The 27,391-nt window shown below is 36.7% G+C and overlaps 1 protein-coding gene across 1 annotated transcript; it reads right to left on the reverse strand.

Moving 5' to 3' along the window:
* Positions 1-1,021: 1,021 nt before the first annotated feature.
* On the reverse strand, positions 1,022-18,514 carry LOC108672284 (glycine receptor subunit alpha-2). Its single transcript, XM_018159927.2, has 9 exons — positions 18,207-18,514; positions 14,453-14,600; positions 10,124-10,413; positions 8,912-8,994; positions 8,203-8,349; positions 6,636-6,834; positions 6,196-6,300; positions 5,186-5,234; positions 1,022-4,254 (listed from the first exon to the last, which is right to left on the reverse strand). The coding sequence occupies exons 1-9, from the start codon at positions 18,275-18,277 to the stop codon at positions 4,105-4,107; spliced, it is 1,242 nt and encodes a 413-aa protein (XP_018015416.1). The 5' UTR covers positions 18,278-18,514; the 3' UTR covers positions 1,022-4,104.
* Between the last annotated feature and the right edge of the window lie 8,877 nt (positions 18,515-27,391).

Consider the following 27,391-nt stretch of genomic DNA (forward strand, 5'->3'; position numbering starts at 1 on the left):
CCCAGGAAATAGTTAGTTTAGTGGCCACATGTTTACTATCGCTTCAGCTAATTAGCTATCTCGCGCCGAAAGCCAAGATGAACATCACCAAAGGGGTGGAAGGTCTCAGTTATCGGAAGTTTCTCAAATAAAAAATCAATCATCACCCACAACGGGCGGGAGGTCTCAATAGTCCCGCCCGCTGAAGCTGGCTCGAAAGAAGCAGCGTTAGCATCTCAAAGAGACGAAGTGACAAGGAGGGACAGGTGAAAAGCAACAGAAACTAAGACACTCGAAGAAGAGGTCGCTTACACGAGACGTCGGCCGCCCGCACGAGAGAGACAGAGAAGGGAAATGTAAGGAATCCTACCTACATAATAACTAATAATAATAATAATATTAATAAGCCCATAATAAGCCCACAACCGAGACCCGCAGTCAGACACCGCGAGGCGCGAGCTCAGCGGTGGGGCGCTCAGGAACATTCCCCTAGGAGCGCGAAATCCCATAGGATTTCTGACGCGCACAGACACACGTCAGAATTCCCGCCTTAGGGGGACCCTGGAAATCGAATAGTAGGTATTTAGTAAGTCAGTGGTCAAGCAGCATTAAATTGAACTAGAAATAGTTATTTTCTTTTATTTGTCTTCAGGAATTAGCCGCATGACTGTAAATATTTAATGTCGTTTACAGTTTGAAACTGCCATCTTGCTGTTCATGTCATATGATAAAAATTTGTTAATCAACTGAGATATCGCCTTCGATAACTCAACGTGTTAATTAATTGAACAGCCTGGATAAACCTGAAGCAGCTAGGAGTATAATTGAACCTACCGTCTATGAGGTACTACCGCTAATAGTATGATTGAAGAACTTACTCTGCAGTTATATTCTATGCAGATTATAATGAACAGTTTTTGATTAAAATGAACAGTTTTAACCAAAGTGCCGAGTAAAGTTTTGATTAAAATGAACAGTTTTTGTCCATCAACATATTAACACTGTTATGCATAGGATGAAGTTCTGGGATTTGCACACAATACTCAATACTGAACAATTATATTTCTAATCTAGTCAGGTAGTTTGGATTCTAGATCTAATTGATTTTCAAATAAATAATGCTCAAATTATTGTATTATTAACAGGAAATATGAATCAATCATAAATTAATGACATCACTAATAAACAAATTCACAACCAGAGGTCTAATGACTTAATATCTAAACATTTTTTAACATGCATATCTACGGACATCATTGCTTTCTAAGAGTTTATTTAATTGACCTACTAAAGTAATTCTTTTCGTTTGTCACTAATTATTTCGGCCTGATGAACTGATTAATAAATTTATTCATCTCCTTTCTACGGAAAGCGAATTTGAAGTGCAGTGAAAGTCTTCTTGAAAAATTAGCTTAGGGAATTCATGTATGAATCAGAGAGTATGAGTAAGAGTATGATTATTCATGAACTAGTTGATCAAATTTTACGGTTTTACATTTTCAAATTTGATCCGCACATATAGGTAAATAACGAAATTTTTTCCCGACGAAACGGTCAAACTAATATCCGCAAATTTCAGAAAAAGATGTTACAGCGTAATTGATATACGAGATATAATAATATCTGCTAATTTGTCTCCGTTGACGAATTTATTTTCTTGATTTTGCTGATAGAACTGGACTAGAAAAAAACACGGTGTACTGCCGAATGTGGTCACTGATAAACTCCATATTTTCACATGACTTAATATAAGGCTGAACTCAAGATGGTTTAAATTTAGAAGGGATGAGTAAACTTCCTCAACCATCGACTACTTCACAAAATATTTGTACCTACATTAACCGATCATTTCCAAATAAACGAAAAATTAGTCAACTTGTTGATTTTTTATGGTGAAAACAATGAGAATATAGACGATTGAAAATAATGATTAACTAAACGATTCCTAAAATATTTTTGTTACAATGTTTGAAGAATATTTACAATACATGATGCTGAAAAATTGACATGAAATAAATTCTACCGAACAATTTGTGCTACTCGTTCGACCCCAATAGCCTAATCGACGCCTTGAGTTTCGTCCTCGACCTGCAGAGGTCGATTAACAAATATAATGATAACATAACAACGATTTCAATAACAGTACCAGTAACACTACCTTACAGAACTATCTAAGTTAATACGAATACTTGTAAATAAATTATAACCTGCATTTCTCGCTATGCCAATTATCGGCATTACCGGAACATGAAGAACTGCGATGCCTTGAATTCATTTATCTCGGTAAGCTAAACGAAGTCGCCGACTATATAATTGTAGATTATTTATTATTACAGAGAAGGTAATTAAATGGAATCAACGAACATCCATCTGTGATTCATGCAATTTTCTCCATTTTAATTCTAAAATAATTGCCCAGAAAAATTATTATTATTTTTTCATGTCGTCTGACGCAATCGATGGAAAGTGTGCATATAATTAAACTCACTTTGCACATCGACGAGCAATGGGTTGATATGGATACGTTAAAATCGATATGAAAAGTGCTACAATTACCGAAAAACCTAAAAAATTCTTTAGAAAAATCTCCTGGTTTATTAGCATGAGTGATAAAAAATTTAGTGACTGGAAGTCGTCGGGAAAGAGTCATAGGCGCGGGAAATATTTCGATGCATTTTTGACGTGGTTGAACGTCGGAACATATCTCAAGCCAACAATTTTGCAAGTGAATAATGAGACGACTAATTAAAGAAATAGGTATTGCATTACAATGCATCTAATTGAAGATGAACTGTAACGCTCTTAGAGAAGTTAAAACGTGGCAGTATGATAAGCAATTATTCTAAGAGTCTGCTACATTTTCTAACGGTCGAATGTGTTACAGTGTAGGAAACTGCTGAATATTTCTTTTATATCTATTGTCTAGCAGCGAAGCTATACGCGATGACTTATCTGGCAACAATCTAACAATTAAAGCTATTGTTGGTTTAGCCAAGTGCATGTCATCAACATCAATTTGGAAAAAGAGGCTAAGCGAAATTGTGATTTGAGTAAAAATCGTTTTAGCTCTTATCTCGTTTTTGGGATGAACATCGAAAAAGACGTCCATCATTTAGGCATCTTAGCCCTTCGTACCATATTAGATTTTTCACACCAGACTTGTGCTCGTAATACCTAAAATTTTACACCAGACTTGCGATTGTAATTCCTGGAACTTCACACCATTTAATTTGTCCTTTCCAGCCTATTAGGCCTCATTCAACAAATCCCTTTCCAATTAATAGTTTCGTTATTCAGGCCCTCCATATTTCGTTTCATTCCTGACCTGAACTCTCAAGGCCTGATTTCATGGCCCAACAATTATTTAAGCTGGAATTCTACAGTAGAAATTCTTTATTCCCTTTGAATTTGTTCATCGCCCACGTTTCACGATGTATTAATATAAAAACTTTACTCTTGAAACCGATATCCATGCAATCCTCTCGTTCTGTGCACCCAGTTAAATATTGAAAAAAACTTTAGTCCTATTAATCTGGCAGAACTGCCAGAACAAGATTTTGCCCTCATCCTTGCCTGAGTCTAAGTTCTAATATCATAAAGTTGCTCATCAGTGACACGAGCATTGAGCAACCTGACATGAGTGGGCAGCAATTCCGGCTTCAGTAGCTATTTTACACTCTGAAAATGTCGTTGTAATTTTGAGCCACGGGATATTAGAAAACAGTAAACTACCAAATGAATATACGAGGCAGGACATGGGTGAAGGACGAGAAATAATGAGACGACCAATTAAAGAAATAGTTATTGCATTACAATTCCTAATTGAAGCTGAACTGTAATGCTCTAAGAGAAGTTAAAAAGTGGCAGTATTATGGTCGCACATGTTAATGTATAGTCGTTGAAAAAACATTAGATATTTCAGTATGAATTTTGTATGGTAGATAGAATTTTTGTTTTTTATTCATTACCTTTCATTTTTTGTATATACGAGCCGTGGAGACTGCACCGATAAACTTTGAAGAGTTTCAGGCCTCGATCCAGTTCAATTCTTGCAGTGATAACTTGAGTGTCTCGTAACAAGGTTCATACCTATTCGAGCACTGCAGTAAATCAACAAGTGGTCATTTAAGTATTGAGATAATAAGGCCAGTAGACGAGGTTAAAGAGCAAGAAGAGTAGAGGTAAGCCATAGCGAGCTGCCTTCTCAGTGTAGTCTTCGTAGCGGATATAGCGCTGAACAGCGGACTCGACCTGCGTCGTGGTGGAACCTTTGTCCTGCGAGAACACTAGGGTCAATATAGGAAGTTTATGCGTAGGTCAATATGAGGCATTTGCAAGTTAATCTGCTAGATGCACAAGTAAATGCATTGCGAAGAATGCACGAGTAAATTTCTGCCCGCTCAGGTAAATCCGAAAAAGGCACGAGAAAACTCGATTTATACACAAGTTAATCAGAAGCATGCGCAAGTGAACTGAGTATCTGTTCGGGGGAGTCCGATACATGCACTTGTTAATGCGAGGCTTTCAACGTTAAATCAGATGCTTGCTCCGGTAAATTTGATACGTGCTCAGGGGAATCTGAGGCATGCTTTGGTAAATCTGTAGCAAGTTTGGGTATATATGAGGCATAATGTGACACGGGTTAATCCAATGCTTGTAAAGTTTTGAATCTAGTGCAGGCTAAAAAATGGGCATCGAATTCGCCGGTCATTAGTGTACAATAACCAATTTTCAAATGGACATTTTCTTCACGCAGGCCTTAGAATCTCGCTTCATGATACCTTTATAATCGCTGGGTCAATAAAATATAAAGCATATGATTCTATCATGATTCTAGTGGAACCTTCTTTCTTCAATCCTCTTTTTCCTCAGACATCTCATGTTAAAGCCAGTCAGGAGTGTGTCGACTATTTTCTAAAGTTTCAAGTTAAAAGTGCAAGCCATCTAATTCAGTGTAGATGTGTTCGTCAGTGATTAAAACTGGTCATTCAAGAGGGTAATAACCTGTCTGCGATAAATTATGCCTAGAATCTCCCACATTAAAAAAATGCTGTCTAATTGCTGTTTAATTTTTTCTGAGAAAACTCAAAAGTTTGTAGTCTGTTAATAACGATTAATTCGAATCAGCTGAGTCAATGGCTAGTCTGACAATAAAAAAACAGATATATGGCAGTTTAAAGTGATTTTAAATTACCAAGCGACTCACATTTGGCTGCACTTGGTTGACTCTGGCAGCGTCCGCTCGTTTGCGCCATCTGGGGGCAGCAAAAAATCTGACATGAAAATACGGCTCTTAAGTGCTTGGATGCCGAATTTTTTAGAGCTCTGACTGAGAAGTGGCACCGTTTGTTCACTAATGCAAACTGTAGGAATAAGAGAGTTATTGTTTGAAACGAATTGCGTTGTGCCCGAAGGCAGTGGAATAATTGGGCGCTTAGTAGTTTTTTAGGAGTTTTTAGGACAAATTTAAAACAGGCAAGCGGGAGTTGACTGGCAAGAAAGCATTTGAACGATTTGTTTTCCTTAGACAACGTATTTTATATTCATCACCACATTTGCGAGTAAAAAAATTCACGCGAGGCTGCTTTATGAAAATAAGCTGGCTGCTTTATGAGAATCGGGCAAAAAAAATTTTTCTAGCAACATTATCTGAGGTTTGGATTAAAACTTCCAATATTCATTGATACACTTCCATCTAATTAAAAAAATTGCAATCTGCTTAGGTCTCCTGCATGCAAATTAAGTATTTAAGCTAAGCAAAAGTTACCTAAAAACGGAAGAATTTGTTCTTCATTCGCGACGGTAATACTGGAGGTAAAGTTACCGAAACTTGTACGAATTTGTTCCCCGGCCAGGAAGTGGACACCAGGGAAAAAATTACTAAAACCTGTATAAATTTGTTCCCTGGACAACAAAGAGACACAAGGGATAAAGTTATCAAAACTTGGATGAATTTGTTCCCTGGACAACAAATGGACACCAGGGATAAAGTTACCAAAAATTGGATGAAGTTGTTCCCTGGACAACAAATGGACACCAGGGATAAAGTTACCAAAACCTGAATGAATTAGTTCCCCGTCCAAGAAACGGGCACAAGGGATAAAGTAAACAAATTTTAATGAATTTACTCCATGGCCAAGAAATGGACACCGGCGATAAAGTTACCAAAACTTGGATGAATTTGTCCCCCAGACAAGAAACGGACACTACACTCACTGGAGGACGACCGCGTACTGGAAGAGCGTCAGCACCGTCAGGAGGATCGTCATGAACATCCACGTGTCGATGGCCTTCACGTAGCTCGTCATGGGGCTGCTCTGCCTGCCATGGTATAATTTAATAATTTTTCGAGAATTAGATATTCAAGGAAAAGATTACATTCGTCATTCATTCCATGTAAACATAATTCGAGTAGATAATTAAATTTTTAATTGCAACCAATTAAGTAATTGGTTTAAAACTGAGTTTAAAATTAATTTATTATTCAACGGTTTAAATTTAATTAAATTTGATCCGTCGCCGAATTAACTTGACTAATCAATTAATTTGTTTAGTAAATTAAATTACATAATTAATTTGGAGAATTCAAGATTTATAAAACTTAAGATTCAGTGTTAATTGGTTAAAATGTTCTATAATATTAAGCATTGAATTACCTGCTAGCGGCATACATGGAAGACACGGTCAGCAGAGAGGTGATGACCAGCACTGTGCGTCCCGGGATGACATCCGCGGGCCAGAAGAACGAGCACCACGACACTCCCACGAACAGGGCAGACGGGATGTAGTACCCCAGCAGGTGTACCAAGTACCTCCTCTCCAGGTACAACTGCGTGCGCACGCACGGCGACCATTCTGGATTCATTATATTAATTATGATAAATCATAATTCCATACAAGCATAGTGCATAAAAGGTCTAAGTTCGCGTAACATAATATTATTGAAGAGACGATGAGACTAAAACGTGCATCGTAGAGACGATGCACTAAAACTGTTCAGAACTTGCTTTTAACGTTATTTAAGACATTAAATGAGCATTGAATTTAATTTTCAGGAACACGTCCAAGAGGTTCTACATCTCTGGAATTCGAAATCTTCTTAAATCCTCTCACCGTCGTAACCCATGCATGATGAAACAAGTGTTGGAAATTAAACACGAACGACTTTTTTCTGTTTCCCCGTCTAAATAATTTTCTTATCGTAAAACAACAAACACAAAAGAAATCATAAGAAATTTGCGCTGTCATGATCGAGCGACGCTACACGACCTAGAAATTCCTAAGCGTATCACATTTTCACAAAAAGTTTCCATGAATTTGGGTTCGTGAGGAAATTGCTGAATGGTCTTGATCATTGTCGGGCGCGAGAGAATGATTTAAATTATCAGTTACATGATCGTGTACTCAGGTAGTGTTCTAATTTATTGCATATTTGTCGATGTTTCTCAGTTTTTTGACATTCGAAGACAAGGAAAGAGCAGGGTAAATATTGGTATTGGAATGTGATTTTCAATTGAGAATGTGACATATATGAGAAATAAAAATTTAAGTAGTATTTAAATTTCAACCTGCCTGTTTTTTTTTTCAAACTGGGCTAATTATTAACTGGATCATGCAGAGAGGGGATCTGGGTTGACGGGATTCGGAATGATAGAATTATAGATATCATGGTACACGATAATGGGGTTTTCAAAGTTTAAAACGCAAAGATCATCTGTCCCGTCAAAGCAAGGTACACAGACTGGTCTGCGATAAAATAAACAATCGTTTTGGAAGGCTTTTTCAACTGAAGGACAAATTCAGTAGTTTCTATCAATATTTCTCTCTTTCGGCTTTCCGCTTTTCTTTGGATCACTTAGAAAATTATCAGGTTGAGTTCATAGCTTAGAAAGGAGCATTGGATTTTCTTAAATATCAAAAGAATTTCAAATTTGTTTGGTCCGTTACTTGGAGCTTGAAGACTGAAAGTTGTCAATTGATATATCTCCCAATCGGGAAATGAATTGATTTTTTAAAATTGAAAATGTTTTGGCTCTGAATTAAGTTGAGCAAATAAATGAATATAAAGTAATATATATGAATATTAATTATGTAATTAATGTTTAATTAGTTAATAGCTACATGCATACATAGTTAATAGATAGGCTTTATCTATTTTTTAGAATGAATTTCTCCAGCTACACGCGTAATAAATCACGAATAAGTATATGAATCATAGCTTACGAGGTACGCATTTCTCGCAGAAACATCGAGTGTCGTTGATGGGCTTAACTTGGAAGTCGTAGCCTGCGAGCAGCTTCAGTACTTCGTCGTCCAGAGTGACGCTCGAGCTCAGCCACTCGAACTGCATCTCGGTGATGGGGTAAAAATCTGAAAAAAATCAGGGTAATAATCAGTGATGGGTAAAATCTCAAAACAGTCAAGGTAAAAATCAGTGACGGGTTAAAAAATAAAACAATCAGGATAAAATCTGGTGAAAATCTGAAAAATATGGGTAAAAACCTGTGGTATGGTAAAAACTGATAAAATCAGGGTGAAAATAAATGATCGGGTAAAAATCGGCGTGATTGTGATGCTCTGAAGACGAAACTCATTCGTGGCATACACGGGTCAAATTGCGGTTTTGACGTGAGTTGTGGGCAAACAAAACTAAATGAAATTTTTCGATAATATTTTATCAAAAATATTTATATTTTATTTATTATTACTAGCTTGAAAATTTTTTGTTACACTAACGAAAATTTTATGGTTACGGTAAAATGAGTGTAGCGAAGATGTTCTTCCAACGGGTAAAGCAAAAAATTTATCTTTAGAATTAAAGGTTGATGAAATTTAATTATAGTTCGAAGCTAACATATTATTATTATGACATTAACTAACCATGGTGACATTATTTTGCTTTAATTTACTAAGTCTACCACGTTATACTCACAACTGCCGATGTAAAGTTCGCATTCTTGCTCGTCGAACGGATAGTTTGTGAACATCATTGAACACCCAAGCTCCAACTTCAGCCTGTTGCGAAAATTCAAACAAATCACGTAAGTAGTGCAGATATGTTCGCAATAGCATCGAACTGATCCGGCTAGAATAGGATGAGGTGAAAATTTAGAGATTTTCTGTTACTTTTTCTCGAACTTGGCGGCCGGCGTCCCTAACTACCCAAGGACGAAGTAAAAAAAGTTTCTGGTTACCGAGCTTTGGATCTGCAATTATCATACTAATATCATAACCAATGTGGTTGTGATTTAGATTATGCGACCTCCACTATTTAAACAGAACAAATGCTCAGAAGTAACTTTCTTTTATCTTTAATTTTCTGAAGGTTTCAGCTACATTGAACGATCAACTGTTCAGAGAAGCACAAATTTACTGTCCTGGTGTAGTGAAGATCCCAGAAAAAAAATTCAAGATAGTATTCTCTGAGAATCTAAAAATATATACTCAGTTTCGTTTAAAAAAATATATCATATAATTATGCTATGAGTTTAAATCGTTCGTTCACTTAGGCAATCGTCAAAACTTTCATCAGCATATTTGAGCAAAATTTTAGTTTTCAGTTGGACATATAATTCACAGCTACATACTCGTCTAAATAAGTACTGTCTCGTGAAACCCAGATGAAAAAATGTCCAAAGTGTGGAATAGCCCAAAAATTTTCGATGCGTGTCCCAACACTTTACTTGTTTACTCCGAACTTTCGGAAGAACCAACTGATTAAAATGTTTTCGTCGGCCGAAATTATTTGAATGTTATCGCAGGTCAATGGCTTCCTGTGCTTTCAAATGGTGGATTCGTACGAGCAAACACGTTCACACGGGTGAGATAAAGGACCGAATAGTTATTTTAGTTGGCATATTCAACTCCAAAAAATAGATTACAGCTAGATTTTAATGAAGAGCTCTTACTTGAATTTTTATTTGTGATGCCAGTATGTTTTTTGATATTTCTTCCTATTTTCCTTGCATTATAAAATCATCTGTAGTATGCAATGTTGCCATGCAACTACATTATGAAATTTTTTCTTGAGTTAATTAATAATGAATAATTTAAGTGGCGTATATTGTTGGACTATATTATGAATAATTAAAATTTTGAATCAAAAATTCTCACACCTTCAAATAATACCACGCAATTCACTCACACCATGGAAGTGTAGATCTTATTATTGCTGTAGATCTTGACTCCTTGTACATCCTGTAGGAGGTGAAAGGTCTTGAGGTCTCTCATCCTCCTGAAGAAGGGATCAGGCACCCAAATCTTGCGCAGGACCTGCGTCGACACGGCGATGGAAGTGACCTCGGACTCTCTGTCGTCGCTGCCGTCCTCGGGAGCTATTGTAGATCTCGAGAAATCGCGGCTCACGTTCTGGTGAGGGTAGATCAGCCGAGGGTCCACCCACGTCACGCGCAAGTTCATTTGGAACGTCACGGACTGAACAAGAAAATTAATTCAAATGGTAGGAGTAAAAGGTGAGAATCCATAATTGTTTCTATTGAATTTTAGTAGCCAAGAAAAAATATTACTTTCTATTAAACGAAATGAGAAGTAAAGCATCGACAGTCTTTAAGGACTATCACCAGGAGCCCATCTGATAAAATTGAAGCGATGACACTAAGATAAAAGAAAACTATAATCGGCATAAATCTCTTGTCATGAATATTTTGCTGTGTTTTTATTTAAATTATCATGGTTATAAAATTCATTTGAAACTTGCGAGGGTAATGACGGCTAAATATATATCGTCAGTGACGAATTAAGAAGTGATCTATTCATCTACCCATAGTTCATAGTCAAACTATCTTTTCATTTTTTTCTGAGTACCCCAATAAAGGCAAGTAGATAAAGATAAGCTTCAAAATAGACTTATTTTTCATCCAGGAACGTTCACGTGTAAAGACGATGAAAAGACACGCATGAAGAGACAGTGAAAGCGACAATCTATTCGCGGGAAGTCGGCGGGTGGGCGTCTTTTGTTGCTGCTCCATTAGACGCGTCTTATCTCTGAGGCCTGTGCCTCATAACTCCGGAGTTGCTGCCTCAGCTCACCCCTCCTTACCTTCTCATAGGCTTACTCCCCAGCGTCTTCCCATATCTTCTATAATCTTTGCCCGTACGACATCAATCGAAATAATCACCATTTAGTATACTATACGATTTTACATACATGCTGTCAGACAGGCTTCTAAATAAATCTCCGGATTATTGACAACAAATTTGATAAACCTCTTGGCAAATATTGAATATAGGTATAACCATTCAACTCACGAGCTTACGGCAACAGCATTACGTAGAACTTGCCCTAGGAATAATGAACCTTTACATTACAAGTATACTGTCTCAGTCCTTCACAGGAAGATACAAAATATATGGTATTCGGCAAATACTATTCCACGTTTATACAATCATTAAACGGATATACTGCCATCATAGAAAAAAATCTACTGCCCAAGTGCAAGTCCCGTGCCACTTCACATTGACTGTTCATCGAAAATTTACCTCTGAAATGCATAAAAATTTTTCTATGCAGAAGACTTTCCAGCAACTTAACTTAAAGTCGTATTTTATTAATCGTTAAATTTGCCACATTAAATTTTCTTCGAGTATAAACCGAGGGTCGAATGGGGGTTCCATGCTAAATGTCCTATGGAACGGTAAAATATTTAAATGGAGTTTATTATTATTTTTAGAAATTAGAAATTATTATTCTTTTGCGGGAAACGGGATGACGATATTTGGAATCCCAGTATGAGGGATAGCGTAATTTTTAAATGACAAGTATTATCTAATTCAAGCAGCGGTGGGCTAACTCTTATCTGCAAGCTCAACATATAACAAATTAGCAATCCTTTCGAAATGTTTTGAAGCAAACATTTGTGCCCGGTGAATCCATTTAATTTGCTGGCTTTCCTCGGGGCTTCTATGATGTCTTCAGCTCCTCTGTAATTACATTCTATTTGTTTACTTAGTCTGAAAAAAGCAAGAACTATTTACTCGATAAAAAAAATGCAACTTAATCTGATGAACTTGAATCTGATGAACTTAATCTGATGAAAAATTTTCATCGTTATCTTTGGGGTTCTGAAGCACGATGCAGTAATTGGATAGTTAGAATTCATTGTGATATTTATCGCAGGAATATAAACACAAGAGATCACAATATTGAATGTTGTGGTAATTTATTATTGAAACTGAATCGTTTAACCTTTAATCTCTATAAATGAAGCATTTAAAGTCAGTTACATGCTTGGCTTCTCCGCTATCGAAAAGAGAAAAAATGTCCACGGTAACCCCCATCTTATTTCTTTTACCTCGTTGCATATATGCACATAGAAATTGATTGCAGGTTTCATTGGAGACCAGGAAATTTTTTCTTCTTGACAGTTTTTTTTATTGTTTTTCTCTATTCGGCGAATTAAGTTTTTGATAGGACTTTAAAATTTAAATATCAGGTTTTCAAGGGACATTTTATTTTAATTTGCGATGTTTCGAAAGCAACTACATTCATTATCAAGTATGGAAGGGTTTTGCTACACTTGAATATGAAATTTTGAAATGACATTAATACAAACATATGACATTATGGAAACAGATATGGCATGGATACCAGCAAATAATTTAGTTCAACTCATCGAAAAAACAAGTAAGAAGATTGTTAATAAAAAGCTCGCTCTGGTCTTCAATCAGTCGTGCTTAAATAGAAATTTATCTGCACAACTGACGAATCTCATTGTTCGCTAGATGCTAACTGCACCGAAATTTAAAAAAATAGCAGCGCTATTCGTGTATTATTAGGAGCTACTATTTCCTTCTCTTCTTGATTGTTGTTCATTTAGGGGCCGGCACTATTTGCAAGCCTCTTCTTTTAATCGACATTCCACTGTCTAACAGAAAATTCCGTTAAAATTAATCCTTGCATATATTGAGAACAATGTTATCGACATTGATCCTAACGACTTGTGAACATCTCAAGTCGGCTTAGATGTTCATCTCTTCACAATCAGTTTTCTATACTTTCCATGGCATATATCATTGCTTTAAAAATGCTGATTAAATACATGTCGGTCACGCAAATAATCATGAATGATCGTCCTTTAAAGCGCACTGTAATAGAAATCATGATTGTGGCATTTCTCGACCCAGCATTCCATTTATGCGTTACTTATTGTCGACGAACAGTCAGGCTTGTCTTGAAAGTCGTTGCCTTCCTGGCATGTAGCCCAGGTTTGAGAGCCGCATGCTCGATCGAGCTCGCATGTACGTCTTGCCATGCAAAACGTAAACCACTTGCTTACCGAAGCCTTCGTCGCACAGAAAAAACAAGCGATGTGGCAAAGAGCCTCCCCAGAGCAAATAAGAAAGCCCCAAACCCTTGCGCCACTGACTGGTAGGATAGTTTCTAGGCGAGCTGCCGTAACCCACGAGTGAAATCTATTAAATCTATTGAAATCTATTATTAAATAGCAGCAACGTGCGATAAAGTGAATTATCGAATTGATTTACTTTACTTAGTAACTATACTTCTCCTCCTCATTGATCGCAGGTCAAAATTTAAGGGTGTCAGAACTGCTGTTTTAACCTTACCTCTAGATAAAAGGACACATTGGGGCCCGTATTCTCACGCTAAAACATTATCATTAATTGACAAAAATGCTCATGTATGTTTGTTCAGATAGAAATTACTTTTATATTTTATACTTGGACAAATTAATAAGTTTTGAATGTTTTTTCTTTCTGTAGAAATTACTTCAGATGCATTGCAAGCTTTGGTAATTTTTTTTACCATGTATAAGTTTTATTCAATGGTCTTAATTACTAGTCTCCTTTGTTCGATATGGAATTTTATTTTGCATCAGTTTAACTAACAAGGGTATCTTGCAAAGAATGAAGAGTATTCGCGCAATTCGTCATCAGGGGCGGTGAACACTGTACGTTTTTGAACGTTTTATTTCTCAGTTAGCAGACTGAGTAAAATGATCATGAGGCGGGCATTCCACTGCACTATAAAAATTCTTTATCAATATCGACCGTTGCAGCGGAGCAACAGGAAACTCCAACAGAACGCCACTCTCAATTTTTATATGAGCAGTGAATTGCTTCACTCACTTAGCCTTAACTTTCTTCCTTGTGACATACGCTCTACAAATGGGTTTACTTACTACTTTTTTGACGTAATTAAATCGGAAGAATATACATTTATTCATACACGGTTTTTTTAAATCATTTTTAATGATTTACGAACAACTACTCGATATGTGGCCTCAATACCACTTAAAATTTTTCTTAAAGACATATTCACCTGTAGGCAGAATAGAATTTTTTGGTACAAAATGACTAATAAATAAATTTATAGGAAATTTCCTACCTCTGTATGTATAAAATCATATACATTGGAATAAAAGCATATATTTTACCTAAAATTAAATTTTACATAAAATAAAGTAAATTCCGAGCAAATCACATGTATGCTGACCATGGTTTCCATGTTGACTTGACTGATGCTGTTCATCTTCATGCTGAAGCCGACCACCACGGGCCCGCCGTTGACTTGTTGCGGCCTGAGGTCTTTCTGGTACCCTGGCGGCGTCATGCTAAACGACGAGCCACACACGGCTGACAAGCTGAACATGAAGGTCAAGGAAGAAAAATATATTTAAAATATATATTGTATGTTTTAATACAGTACCGTATCAATTGTTTACTAAAACAGGATAGAATAAACCAGCAATATAATAAAAAAATTTTTGTTCCAGGTGTTCTTTGCCGCCGAATCCTCGGAACAATTAGTACCTTGACCTTGTTGTCTAATACGAGAATGTCTCTATGGTTAGCTAGACTTCGATTTTTTCAGCATTTTTTAATATGTCTTGAAAAACTAGTGCAGTGTTCGATAAAAACTTACATCACTGAAAAAAGCTCTTTTTCGCATTTGTGTTTTAATACAGATGGTGTAATAAGTACAGAGAAATGTGGAAATCACAACAAATACAAAAAGAAATGCATTGATTGATTCAATACATATTCATCAGATCCGACGTGCACCGCATACCTATAACATTATTTATGCATGTTATTATCCATTTGCTACAAATAAAAATGTTGCTTGATTAAACATACACGAAGGGACGAAAACAATCTATAATGGAAGACATTCCAGACGTTAATTTATTTATTAATTAATGATCAGACGCTAGTATATTGATTTCACTCAGTACTAGTCCCAGCTAGTACAACTCCTGTCAGTCTAGTAATAGAACCAGCTACGAAAACTAAAGTCCAACTGATACAGGTACCACCTAGTACAACTCTAGTCCAACTTGTATTAGCAGCTGTTTTCATAACTTTGGTCTCCATAATAATCTTCTCATTCTGCACTCTTCCGTGCACACCAGACATGACATCCGCCCGTATGTGGTGCGATCAACAGTTGCTTAATGTAATCAGCTCGCTATATATGCACGAGGAAATGCGTCATGACTCAACATGATTTATCTATGACAACATTTGCTCACCGTCCCCATCACGAGATGGGAATTATTTATTGCTTCGTTAGTAGCTTGGACTTTTTTTTTTGTCTGGCCAGTAATTTAGGCCGATTTTGAGTAACAGTAGCTCAGTAAATGAGTAGTAAATTACTTTTTTGCTCGTAATTTTCAACAATGTTTTCAAGTGCTGAAGTTTATTATTCAAGTTGAAGTTGAAGTTTATTATTCAATTAAAGTCTTATCATGCAATATTGCATTAAAGTGCAATAATATTTTCTGCATTAACAAAAAGTGCACTAATATATTATATTATTTGCTCTGATTAAAAAAATTAAATATCATATATTTAGTAATTCCAGTCCATACGAGCTTCTTCCTGTCGTCTATTAGTATTATCCCACAAGCGTCAAAATATTTACTCCAAAGCGCAATCTCATAATGTTTACTAAAAAAGTACACCTCTATATGTTTACTCCAAATGACTTCTTTTTAGTTTACTTAAGTCGCCTGTTCGAACTTTTGTTGAGATAGCAGATGACTGGTAAACCGTCTGTCACTGTCGTGTTTTCGTCACTCCGCTGTCGTATCCGTCACTCACAACCTAATATAGATCAATCAAAACTTAGAGATTCGGGCTAAGGCTAGCTAGAGGATCCAAACGGCTTCTTTCCCCTTCAATTACCTTTCTAAATAAATTTCAAATGATATTAATAATGCATTCCGTGTTTTTTATCTCTATCTTTCAATACAAGTAATGGCAGAAGGGAAGGTCAATAGTCTTCAGTGCTTCGTATCATACCCGCGTCCAATTACAACTAACTCAGCTGCTACAACTAGAGCGTTCTGAATTAATTACAAGACTAATTCGACGCGTACTATACTCAAGAGCCTCCGAATGATTGAGATGAACTACATGTTTACTAATGTAGTCCCTAAGCGATCAAGCGGCTTAATCAAGTGGCTTGAGTCCGACGATTGACGCGCGCTTCAATCAACCCCAACCAGGCCTTCAATCTTTTGATCAAAGTCTTTGCCGCATCAGAAATTAGATGACTTAACACTTGTTATTCCCTAGCTATTCCTTGTGGTTGTATTTGGACCTGTTCTTTTGATTTGGGAGGCAAGCAATGGTTTCAAATACTGATTTGGCCTCCGCCCTAAAAATATGCACATCTTTCTAGCAACCAATTTTAACAGTCAAACTTCTATCAATCACCATCAAGCCTCGCGTCAAGCGTCCAATCTCTTTATCAACCCTATAATAATATCATCAGCAGTGTATAATGCATATGTAGAAAAAAATAAAATTAGAATATGTCTTCTACGAAATTTTAGCCGTATTTAATAATTTTATTCCAATAAAACTTAATTATTCAACCCAGCGATTCAACATTTTTCTAAAACAATTCGTGTTTGCAAATTAGATTCGATTAAATACTGAATATTTTTTAATAGACAATATAGCAAATGCTAACGAGTATTCATTACTATGAGATGCAGTAAAAATTCGGAAGAAAGGAATTTATTTTAATCTCGGACCCTGAATATTTGAGCTTCTTTTCTCAGGCCTCATTCCGCGGAAAAAAATCGTGGCAAGTAACGTTTCCGCAGAAAAATTCTGCGGATGCAAGCCGGAGCTTTACTCCAAATTGATGACCCGGATTTTCTAAGCAAAACGTTTAGCTGGCCGGACAGAATATGTGCTTTTCACGTCGAACAGGGAGCTGTGCGACGTAATTTGTGCACACATTTTGGATAAGAAATAGCGACTTCCTGTTGAGATGAAGTAGACAAAATTTATGCTCTGCTACATGCCGTCGCAGCCGCGATAACAGCACGTGAATAACTCGGCAGCTCGACGCTGCTAAACTTTGAATATGTGCCTGAATCCTTGGTTTTATGGCCCTCACGATGGCACAGATATGTTAGATGCAAATTCATGGTAAATTACATCCAAATTCTAATGGTGATTATTTTTCGTCAAGATTTACATTTGGAATCCTATAAAAAGTAACACTAACTTCTTCAAAACCACCCGCTTATCGCAGCCTAATTTTTTAAACGAATTTGTCGTAAGAAATGAAGTCTTGGCCCGTTGAATATTCCAGTTGCTGATTTATGAACCTCAGTAGTCCATTTGTGAAGCTTTATGAACACTCTCAAATCAAGAGCTCATGTATGAATTTAACCTTCAAAATCATGAATAAAACTTGTTTCTGCGTTGGTAAGGTTCATTTTTCCTGAGTAAGTCATCAACATCAGAGACAGCGATAAATCAGTACATACAGAAATTCGATGTCTAAAAACATCTTGTTATTGTTTATCACTTGAACAAAACTTTGAACGGTAATGAAGATCATTAAGAAGTTCAAAATATGACCTAAGAAATGAAGAATAATAGGATTTTTAATTCGAATGTTGCATGATAACAATGTTTAAAATTCATTCTGTAATCTCAAAAAGACACGATACCCGCAGAACGAAATTGCTAAAAACGACAAAATGTTACGATTGTTGCACTTATGTGATGAGTCCTGCCGTTTGGAGTGCTAGGAAAACTATAGTGAGCTGTTTTTGCAGTTCCAATCTATGACAGCGAACTGGCAGTATTTTAACATTTCAACTTTTGGGCACAATATCAGCTTAAATGATATGCAATATATTCTATATTATCTAACGTGCACGTAGAAAATTCTACAAAAAATCATAGGTATTATGTTAGTAATTACAAGAGGATCTCACCTCATTAGCAGGAGTGGTGCGGCGCTCAGCCATGCAGGCGTGATCAGCGCCAAGCGACCTCTGGGAGCCATTCTGTCGATCGTGAATCGACCGCAATTTACTTTCGCGATGAATCGATTTTTGTTGCTAAGTCGGTCATGGAATAAAACTGGTAGTGCCTCGACGGTGTAATTATAGGTCTATTTCAAGAATTTAACCTGCAAATTTACTATCATTTTGTTTGAAATGAGAAATGTTCTTCAGCTTTACATCGTTGTTCTTGACTAGTTGATTCAAATTCACTCTGTGATGTCGATCTTGAAATTTACGTACAGAATATATTAGAAGTAAAGGTTTTATCAACGACTGTACAGGATGGTTTTCTAGAGGTTAGCATTGATAGCAAAGTTCCCAATGGGGTTTGGTAATCGCATGTTTTGTAAAAAAATCAATGAATGTTTTCGATTTTTTTAAATTAATTCATAAATAACCGGCAACTCGTACACCTACCACTCGTACGGTTGCTATGTATAAAAAGAAAATACAATGGTAAATCTGATGGCTTTATGCCATATGCATAAGGAGAAAAATGATTTAAGTGCTTGTATAAAACAATATTTGGTTCGAGATAGAACATATAAACAAATAATTTCTGTTTTGAAGTGGGACGCTCGAATACTCGAAGCAGCCAATATTTGCGGATGAACGGCTGCCCTCCTCTTAACGTGATCCTCTTCACAAACTTTACTTTGGGGATTTATTATGTAGCGACAAGCTCTGAGATTTTAGCGACAAGCTCTGAGAATTTCTTTCTTCAATAATTTAGATGCGTGGAAAATTTAATACCGTTGGTTTATTGTGGCAAAGTTTCATGCTGAACTATGGGGAGACGAGGCTATAGAGAAGTTTTGATCCCTAACCATTGAGGCTCTGATGATACAACTTTTAGGAAGCTTGAAATCATAAAGTCAACACCAAAGCTTAATTTTCACCTAATTTATAACTGAAATTTCAGGCTATGCTTCAGTTTTGCCCCGCTTTAGTCCATAAACGGAAATTTGAATTGATGTGACTCAAGTAATCAATAATTCAACTGAAATGCTGGATTTAACTCCTTACTGCATGACACCATTTTTCTCAGATAAAGCATAAAGGTTATTTTTATTTTAATTCGGCTGCAGACATTAACAGACGTTTGTTTGTATGAAACAAATAATAAGTAAATCATTCTTCGTTTGCATAGTTGAAAAAAGTAAATTAATGCACTACAACTAATTTTATGTATCGTTGCAACTTAGTGTTGAGACTAAAACATCCTTCAATGAAAAAAAATTTCTAATAATGATTTTAAACATGATTGAAACCATGTGAATATTCTCGCTATATATAACCGAAAACTTGTGATGCGAGGAATGATTTCGAAATTATTTAACCTCAAGTTCAATGAACCGCAGCAACAATGATGACATGCTGCTGAGTATAAAGGCAAGGGTCGCTTAATCCATTGATTTGAGTGACTAATGAATTGATGGGACAAAGATTAAGCGAACTGTTCATAACGTTAAACTCTTAAGCGGATAAGACCTCTAGATGTTATTTCAAGAAATAAAAATATGAATAAAATGGAATTAGTTCACGGTAATTAAACATAAGTAACTAAAAACAGATTTACTAATTTATAGCTGCTCGATCAATTTCGGAACGTTTTCATGCTCCTCAAGCACTCAAGGCATCACCAAGAGCGATGCACGGTAAGGAGAGACAACTCTTACGCAGCAACAGCGTAATTACCGTCACTTCAAAGATAGCAGAAGAGGAGTGAAGCGTCAGTTTTTTTGCGAATGATGACAAGACTCGTGCCAAGAAATGCTACGAAGAACATCTGTAAGCAACGACGCCTGCCCTGCGGTTCTAGGAAAATCTTTAAAGAATTTGAAGTTTTGTGTCAATCACATGTTATAATCACTATCAGAAATTCAGTATTCCGGACCGTCTAACGACAAAAGTGTAATAAAAGCTTCTCTTTTAATAAAAATATTTTTTATCAAGAATGTAAAAATGTCTCAAATCACTACGCTTGAAATTGATTACGATTAAAGCGCACACCGAAACGGTTCGCATTGTAGACGAGAGCTAACGTTACCTATAAACTCTTTTGTTATAATCAATGATTTCAGTTTAGTCCACATAAATTCCAGGTAGAAATTAGCGTCGCTCAATTAATGAGCTCTCATGGTACACCTCATGCATAGTGCGAGGTAAAAACAGAAAAATATCTACAAATAATAATAAATAATAAACTCTTATAATGGTTTGAATCATATGGCAGTGAGGATGTATTATCAGTAAGAAGAAGTGCTCAGTTAAATTCAATACTCTAACACTCTTCTTCAAATTCATGAAACGTAGAAAGATTTAATGGATAGAAATGGAGGAAACAAAATTTGTTTTCGATCATTCCATTAAAATCCTGTTTTCAGTACATTTCGAAACTAAAGCATAAATGTCCAAACATTCGTTAATCCAATTTCTCATAACGCAACACTTTCACGGGTCAAGCAGCAGTTTAGTTGTACATAAAATGATCGTGTACTGCAGATAGCCTTGCTTTACAAGCGCCGAGGCGCTAAACAGCGACAAAAAACTTTAGGGATGGAAAACTGTTGATTACTTTAATATTCCTTGCTAAAATCAACCAAGTTGCAGGTTGAACCAAAAAATTATTTCATGCATAGTAATTTATGCTTATGTGGATTCACTGCGGCAAGACTGCGGCTTTGTTAGCGCAGAGTTAGGATAATTGATTTGAAAATCGTTGAGATTAGTTTGAATTATTAAAATTTGACCATTTTTACCGTGGATGGAACAATGCGGACAAAAAACATAACGGACCTAGAGAAACACCAAAATGTACATTAGATTTAAACGAATAACAATATATGGGGAATGACACTGAAATAACACTTACTGAAGATATGAAAATTATTTTGCATTTAACACTATTCTTGCACTGCTTCTCCTTCCCTACCTTGTATGATTCTCTCGCTCGTTCCTATATGGCTTACCACTGTTACGCATGTATCACTGAATCGGTCACTCATTCAGTCATTCACCGTGCATCAGTCAATCATTCATTCTGCGTCTGATCACTGATTTGCATCCTTCCCTCACAAGTTCCCTTCTTGTTTTTCTTTCTGGCTTCTGACCCCTACAGGTTCTCTTATTGCTTCAATATCGTTCATCCATCAATGTGGTTGCTGATTCCGATCTTTCGTCAATCTCTGCCCATGCTTCTTTTACACTTAAATGTGTGTCGTACCACTTCCTTGCCTCCAAAATTCACCCGTTTTTAGCGCATTTTCTCATTTATGTAAAAAAAATAACTCACTGCAGTGAGTGAGTTACAGAGAGCGCATTTTCTCGTCGACGAAAACTTGAGGTCGCGGACGGAGGGACAGACGGACAGACCTACAGACAGACAGACAGACAGACAGACAGACAGACAGTCGGACATGGCGAACACAATAGTGCATTTTTTTTTATAAATGAGAAAATGCGCTAAAAAGACGCTATTGTGCTCGTCATGTCCGTCCGTCTGTTTGTCTGTGACATCACGTTGCCGCCGAGTATCCATGATACTCGGCGACGAGAAAATGCTCTCTCTGTCACTCACTGCAGTGAGTACTGTGTTATATTTTTTTATTACACCATAGACTTTTATTTGTCATCCAACTCCTGTGCATCCGTCCCGCTCTCGCAACTCACTTAGACTCGTTCTCATCCCTCTCACTGCCGAGCGCTCACGCCGCTGCCCGCAGCTTCCTCTCACCGCCTGGCAGAGCTCGAGCGCGACTGAGGACAAGCTCGTTGGTCGCCCTCACGCCTAACTGCACGATGTGCGCAGCTGCAGATCATCGGTCAGATATTGAATGCTGTGCGCATTCAATATCTTCATTCAAAGCATTGCAGGTATGAGCTACCAGGCAATCTTGCGTGTTGATGCCATTAGTCTTATGGGTCTAGCAGTGGAGTTGAGCCCTATAATGGATAAATGCAAAAAACTATGCAAGTCCAGAAATTTATTTGAATTAGATACACTAATATCATTGGATGATGAAAGCAATAGTTTCATTATACAATGTTTCAATATTGCTACTTAACTTCCATTAATATAAGCTTTAATCCCGTTGGAATATTGCAAGTCCAAGACATTACGCACGTTGAGTTACATACTTCATGTTATACACACACGTAATAATCATATAGCCGCGGCCACAAGAGTAGTACAAAAATAATCATTGGCTTATCAATTATCATGCAGGTAAACTATGACCACGTGCTACGATTCTATTTGAAAATTTTGAGCATAGAGTTTAGATACCGGCAAATAAGTAATAATTTTTTTTATCATATGGAATCATTGATAAACGCTCCACGGAGCTAAATATTATACTCACACATTCGCATTATAGAGTAAGAATCATGTAATTTTTCATTTGAGCTTTTTATATCCGTTACACAATAGGACAGGAGGCGTTAAACACAAAGCTGATCCGTGAAAAAACGTTTAAATAGTTTAAAAATACAGTTCAAAATATGATTCATATATAGCAAAAGTTACATCCAAAAAGCCTCAACGGCTGACACTTTTCTCCAAAAGTTGTATATTAACCTGTAATAATCAACCTCTAATAGATGTTAGAAGATTTGCATTAAATATTTCATGATCCAAATAGAGTGTGCTCATCGAGCTCATTAAATCACCTGGATAGACTGTCTACGCGGAATATACATAAAAGAATGCCAATAAATACCTCATAGACGCTCTCATGGAGAAGAATTCGGTGTTTTTCGGTGCTTCGGCGCGGATCTTTACATGCCTCCTCGTGGCTCGGCTGCTAATCGGCCTGAGACGGGCCACCCTCTTGGCTGGCTTCCAGAGCTAAGCCGTTCACATCAAATTGCATCCCATGCTTACTCGGAAAGCTAGTGTTTGCTTGATGCCAAGCTTATTGTTGATAGAAAATATGTGAATTCAAAAATGGAATAATTATTTCGACTACGTACAGCGTTTGAGAGGAATGTTTAATAATATGCATTTGTTGGTTGTACAAAATAGCTTAACATTTATGATCATTATCGGGTCGATGCTTGCCAATAAAATCTATTAGGCAGTAACAAAAAATCGAGGAAAATCATCCAATTTTTTTATTGGTCCTATACATATAATATTTACCTGTTTTCAAATTCGAATGAAGTCAATTACTTAGCTTGAAATACATTCTCAAATGCAAACTTTTTAAACGTTAACTAACGACGGATATAAAATATTGACAAGCCCACTGGTCAGGAAAGAGTTAATTTGAAGGAGTTGCTTTTTAGTCCAGCAATGATAATATTGTCAGTGTTTTTCAGTTCGGTATTTAGCAAAATCTGGCTTGCCGCCTATTCATGACATCGCGGAATTCTCGCAGCTAGCTGGGCTTTAAACCCGAAATTCATTGCTCCGATCTGGCGCTTGCAATTCTCAACCGTCCAGCGACCTCCCCGATTGTCATCAGAATATTGGATCGAACCCACAACTCACTGCCCTAATCCTGGTACTCTGAAGTGTAACCATTCTGCCCGCCTGCCGAGTTGCCTTTTTTCTATTTACATAATATTTCATACGTTTTCAGCAATTATTCAAACAAAAAACTAAAAAATTTCCGACCAGTTCGGGGTGAACAATTTCCGAGCTCATAAATTTACCACAGTAGCAGCAGGCTTTTTTCAAGGCAGTAAAGTCAGGAATGTACCATTGGGTAGGGAGAACTTTGACGGCAAATAATTATTTACGAGAAATTATCATCAAAGTCAATCAAAAATCTAGAAATTAACTCTGTTTCCCGACAAAGGCAGTTAATAATTCAGTGAATCGTGTGAATTTGGGAATATAATCTCACATGTATAAAGACAAGCAAAATTTGTGGAGGTGATCTTTTAGAAATTGGAACTTCATACAAGAATCAGAACACAACTGCAGCAGTAGCTGGAGCATACTACGGGTCTCAGAAGGACTGACTTCGCATGAACTTTGATCTAGCGTTCGCGCCGCATGTCAAAAGGGCTACAACTTTGACCTTAAAATTCCTTATCAAAAAGTCTCGAGCTCAGAATACAGCCCAACTTTGGACGACCTACGATCATAGTTCTTTGGCGGTGCGATAAGTCTTCGGTTAGCGACCATCAACCGCAAACTGAGTTGTGATTATGACCAGGCGGGTTAAGGGTGGAAGGGAGTATTCAGAGGTAGAAGCGTCTACGTGATGCATTTTAAAATTTCACATAACATTGCAGCCTTGCGTTTTGAATGTTGATGCTAAAAATTCACAGATTGAAGAGGAAATCTAAGTGCATGTCCAGTTTATCATATGCATGTTACCAGTTTGTAAACAACAGCCATGTATATTGTATAATCGATTGAAGTTTATACATGTGAATCGATTGAAGAAAACTGTATTGGATAAAATGACAAGTAATCAGATTATCTTGAGTTAATAAATTTCTTTCTGTGTACGTAATTTCGTCCTGCTGAGGTACCGTTGTGCATCTTTTTCAATGGGCGTAAAACCGAGTTCCTTAATCGGGAAATAACCCCCAAATCCAGAGATTAAAAAACTTCTAAACAATAGCTACAGTTTTTGTTCCTATGGAAGATAACATTTTGTTCCTATGTAAGATATTGATTTTAAATCGCCGAGTGCTCGAGAATCATGTGATATAACCCATAAGTCGAGTATAATTTCGATGCGATTTATCTTTTCCGAAAGGCTGGATGACTCTATCATGGAGCTTGCTAAGCCATTTGGCACATTCCCAGATCTGGTGGACGAAGGCTTGCTTATTTTACTGTAGTAAATGCATTGCTGTACCTCTGACTCACGACAGGGATATGCTTGTTGCAACTGGTCGCCTGAGTGGCATACTGCACTCATAAAGCTTTTGTAGCGAGCTCCAACTTGGCTCTGTATGCTTCCTCACATGCTTACGTGGATTTGTGTTGTTCCTTTGCTGTTTCTATTGTTGGTATGTTTATGGTGTGTGCCAGATAAAAAACTAATATATTGGCCAGGCGTTTCCCGGGATCAATTGTTCCTGCAATTTTGGAATTAATTTATGCCAAATTCTTTGAGTAAGGTTATAATTAACTAATGCATATTAGAGAAAACCCCGTAGGCATTAACCTTTTGCATAGAAAATAGAACTCCCAATTCACTCTCTCTCGTTTCAAACTTTGGAAAAAACTATTTGAGTTTCTTACATTAAATTTATTCATACCAATTATAAATTCATATTCCATTTTGGATCCAATTCATTACTCGCTTTTCTTTTATCCTTTCTTAATCCCTCACTCAGAATAATTTTTCAGGCAGCTTAAGTATTGTGGATGCGCGACTTAAAACCCTGACTTTTTTACGGTACTTCAAAATATGCACGGTACTTTACGGTAAAAATATGCAATGAACTAATCGAGATATATTTTCTTACACATCTCAAGCGTTGTAATTATCTAAGAAATTTCCTTCGAATTTTTTAAATTTTTCCAGTAAGAATTTTGCAGTTTAGGTTTCTATACTCAAATTTCGACTGTATCATCATAAACAATGGATCATGAAAGTAGATTCTAAAGGATAATTCACTGTCTAGTTTTTAAAATGGTATTCCTTTTTCTGATAATATTTTCTTCTTGGGCCGTGTATCAGAATATTTATGAATCATTTTCAGTCGCGGTGGATTGTCTCCATCGATTTAAAGGATCAAGCAGATAGTTATTAATAAAGTAACGCACATCTTTGTTGTGAATAGACGAATGAACTAGAAATCAAATTTTGCTGTGCCGGCTGGAAAAAACTTCCGGAATAAAGTAAAAACTAAAGTTCGCTTATTAAAAAGTAACTAAAGTTTTAGCTTGTTTGGGTCCTGACCGATTATTTTGCTGACATGAAACATCGAAGAGACCAGTACAACAATGCAAACATGTTTCTATGCGATGTATTTCAATACGAATCCATAGCTGAAGGACTAAATTGATGGGAGACAGAGTATTACTTTTCTCTGCTGATGATACATTTTTCGTTATGGCTTACCAGATGTCTGCACTTGTGGACATAAAATTCCTAACTTATATACCTCTTTCTTCTCAGTTCCTAGCTATGAAGCCAGCAGAGGTAAGGTAGCTACATCATGATGTAAACAGATAGCTTACCTCATGATGTATCATGAGACACTCAATTATAAAGTTGTGCATTTTCTTTACGACGCCTTTCTCGAAAGTTTGACATGTTTTCTCGCAGATCTAATGTTTTTCATCGCTCGAAGTTTTTGACATTTTTTCCTCATCTTGGAATATGTCACAGACAAGGACGAGGTTCTGTGCCCCTCACTAAGGAAATCAGTTTCAAACTTAGCACACACGAACAGGTTATGTTTCCGTTAACTTCAGTCTCCAGGAAATTCCCATCAACTGTGCCTGCAGCTGCAGGCTGTGGCCGCAGACTTCGCGATTAGTTATTCGCATTCGCTGAAGGCGATAGCACTCGAGTTTGGCTTTGGCCAGCTTCCACCGAATACGCCCTGCTCCATAACTTAAACGATTTTTACCGTAAATCTGCATGCTGGATCTTTACGCTAACTGATTCTCAATTATGGAATTGTAGCCGATTAGAGCTTAGTCAGAAAATAATGAAGAGCTTCCATTCAAAGTTTTCTTTGAGTCTGCAAATGGGTTTCAGCTATAACTGCACTATAAGAATCGTCGGCTTAAGTAAAATTTGTAAAATTCTGTTATTGGATATGAGCTTCGTCAGGAAAATAAATTTTTATCATAATATTGTATTTTACTAATAATATACTGTATAGTGATTGTAATTGAGCATTATACATTACATCCCGCACGTGATTATGCAAAACCTTCCACAATCCACATGTTCTTGGGCAAAAAGGTCTGCGGAGGTTGAACTAACTATTTAATTATCTATTTGGAGTCTAGAGCAATGGGGTTAAACCTTTAAATTAAAAATAGCAGGCCTATCCTAAAAAATTAATGTAAGATAATTTAACATATCATTGTACTTGTTAAAAAACAACAATGTTCGTCGCTCATTAGAAATAATTTGAGGAGATGGAGCTGTAAGAAACTTAAGTTTACTCAGAAGGTTTTCCTC

Source organism: Hyalella azteca, unplaced genomic scaffold (assembly GCF_000764305.2).
Source record: "Hyalella azteca isolate HAZT.00-mixed unplaced genomic scaffold, Hazt_2.0.2 contig13949, whole genome shotgun sequence".
NCBI lineage: Eukaryota > Metazoa > Arthropoda > Malacostraca > Amphipoda > Hyalellidae > Hyalella > Hyalella azteca.

What these genes read in the sequence shown, in the direction of transcription:
- LOC108672284 (XM_018159927.2), bottom strand. Translation starts at nt 18,277, where the DNA reads ATGGCTCCCAGAGGTCGCTTGGCGCTGATCACGCCTGCATGGCTGAGC. An exon ending in CTGCGAGAAATGCGTACCTC is followed by an intron (nt 6,835 to 8,202) that starts GTAAGCTATGAT and finishes TAATGAATCCAG; the next exon opens with AATGGTCGCCGTGCGTGCGC. An exon ending in CAGTACGCGGTCGTCCTCCA is followed by an intron (nt 5,235 to 6,195) that starts GTGAGTGTAGTG and finishes TGCTGCCCCCAG; the next exon opens with ATGGCGCAAACGAGCGGACG.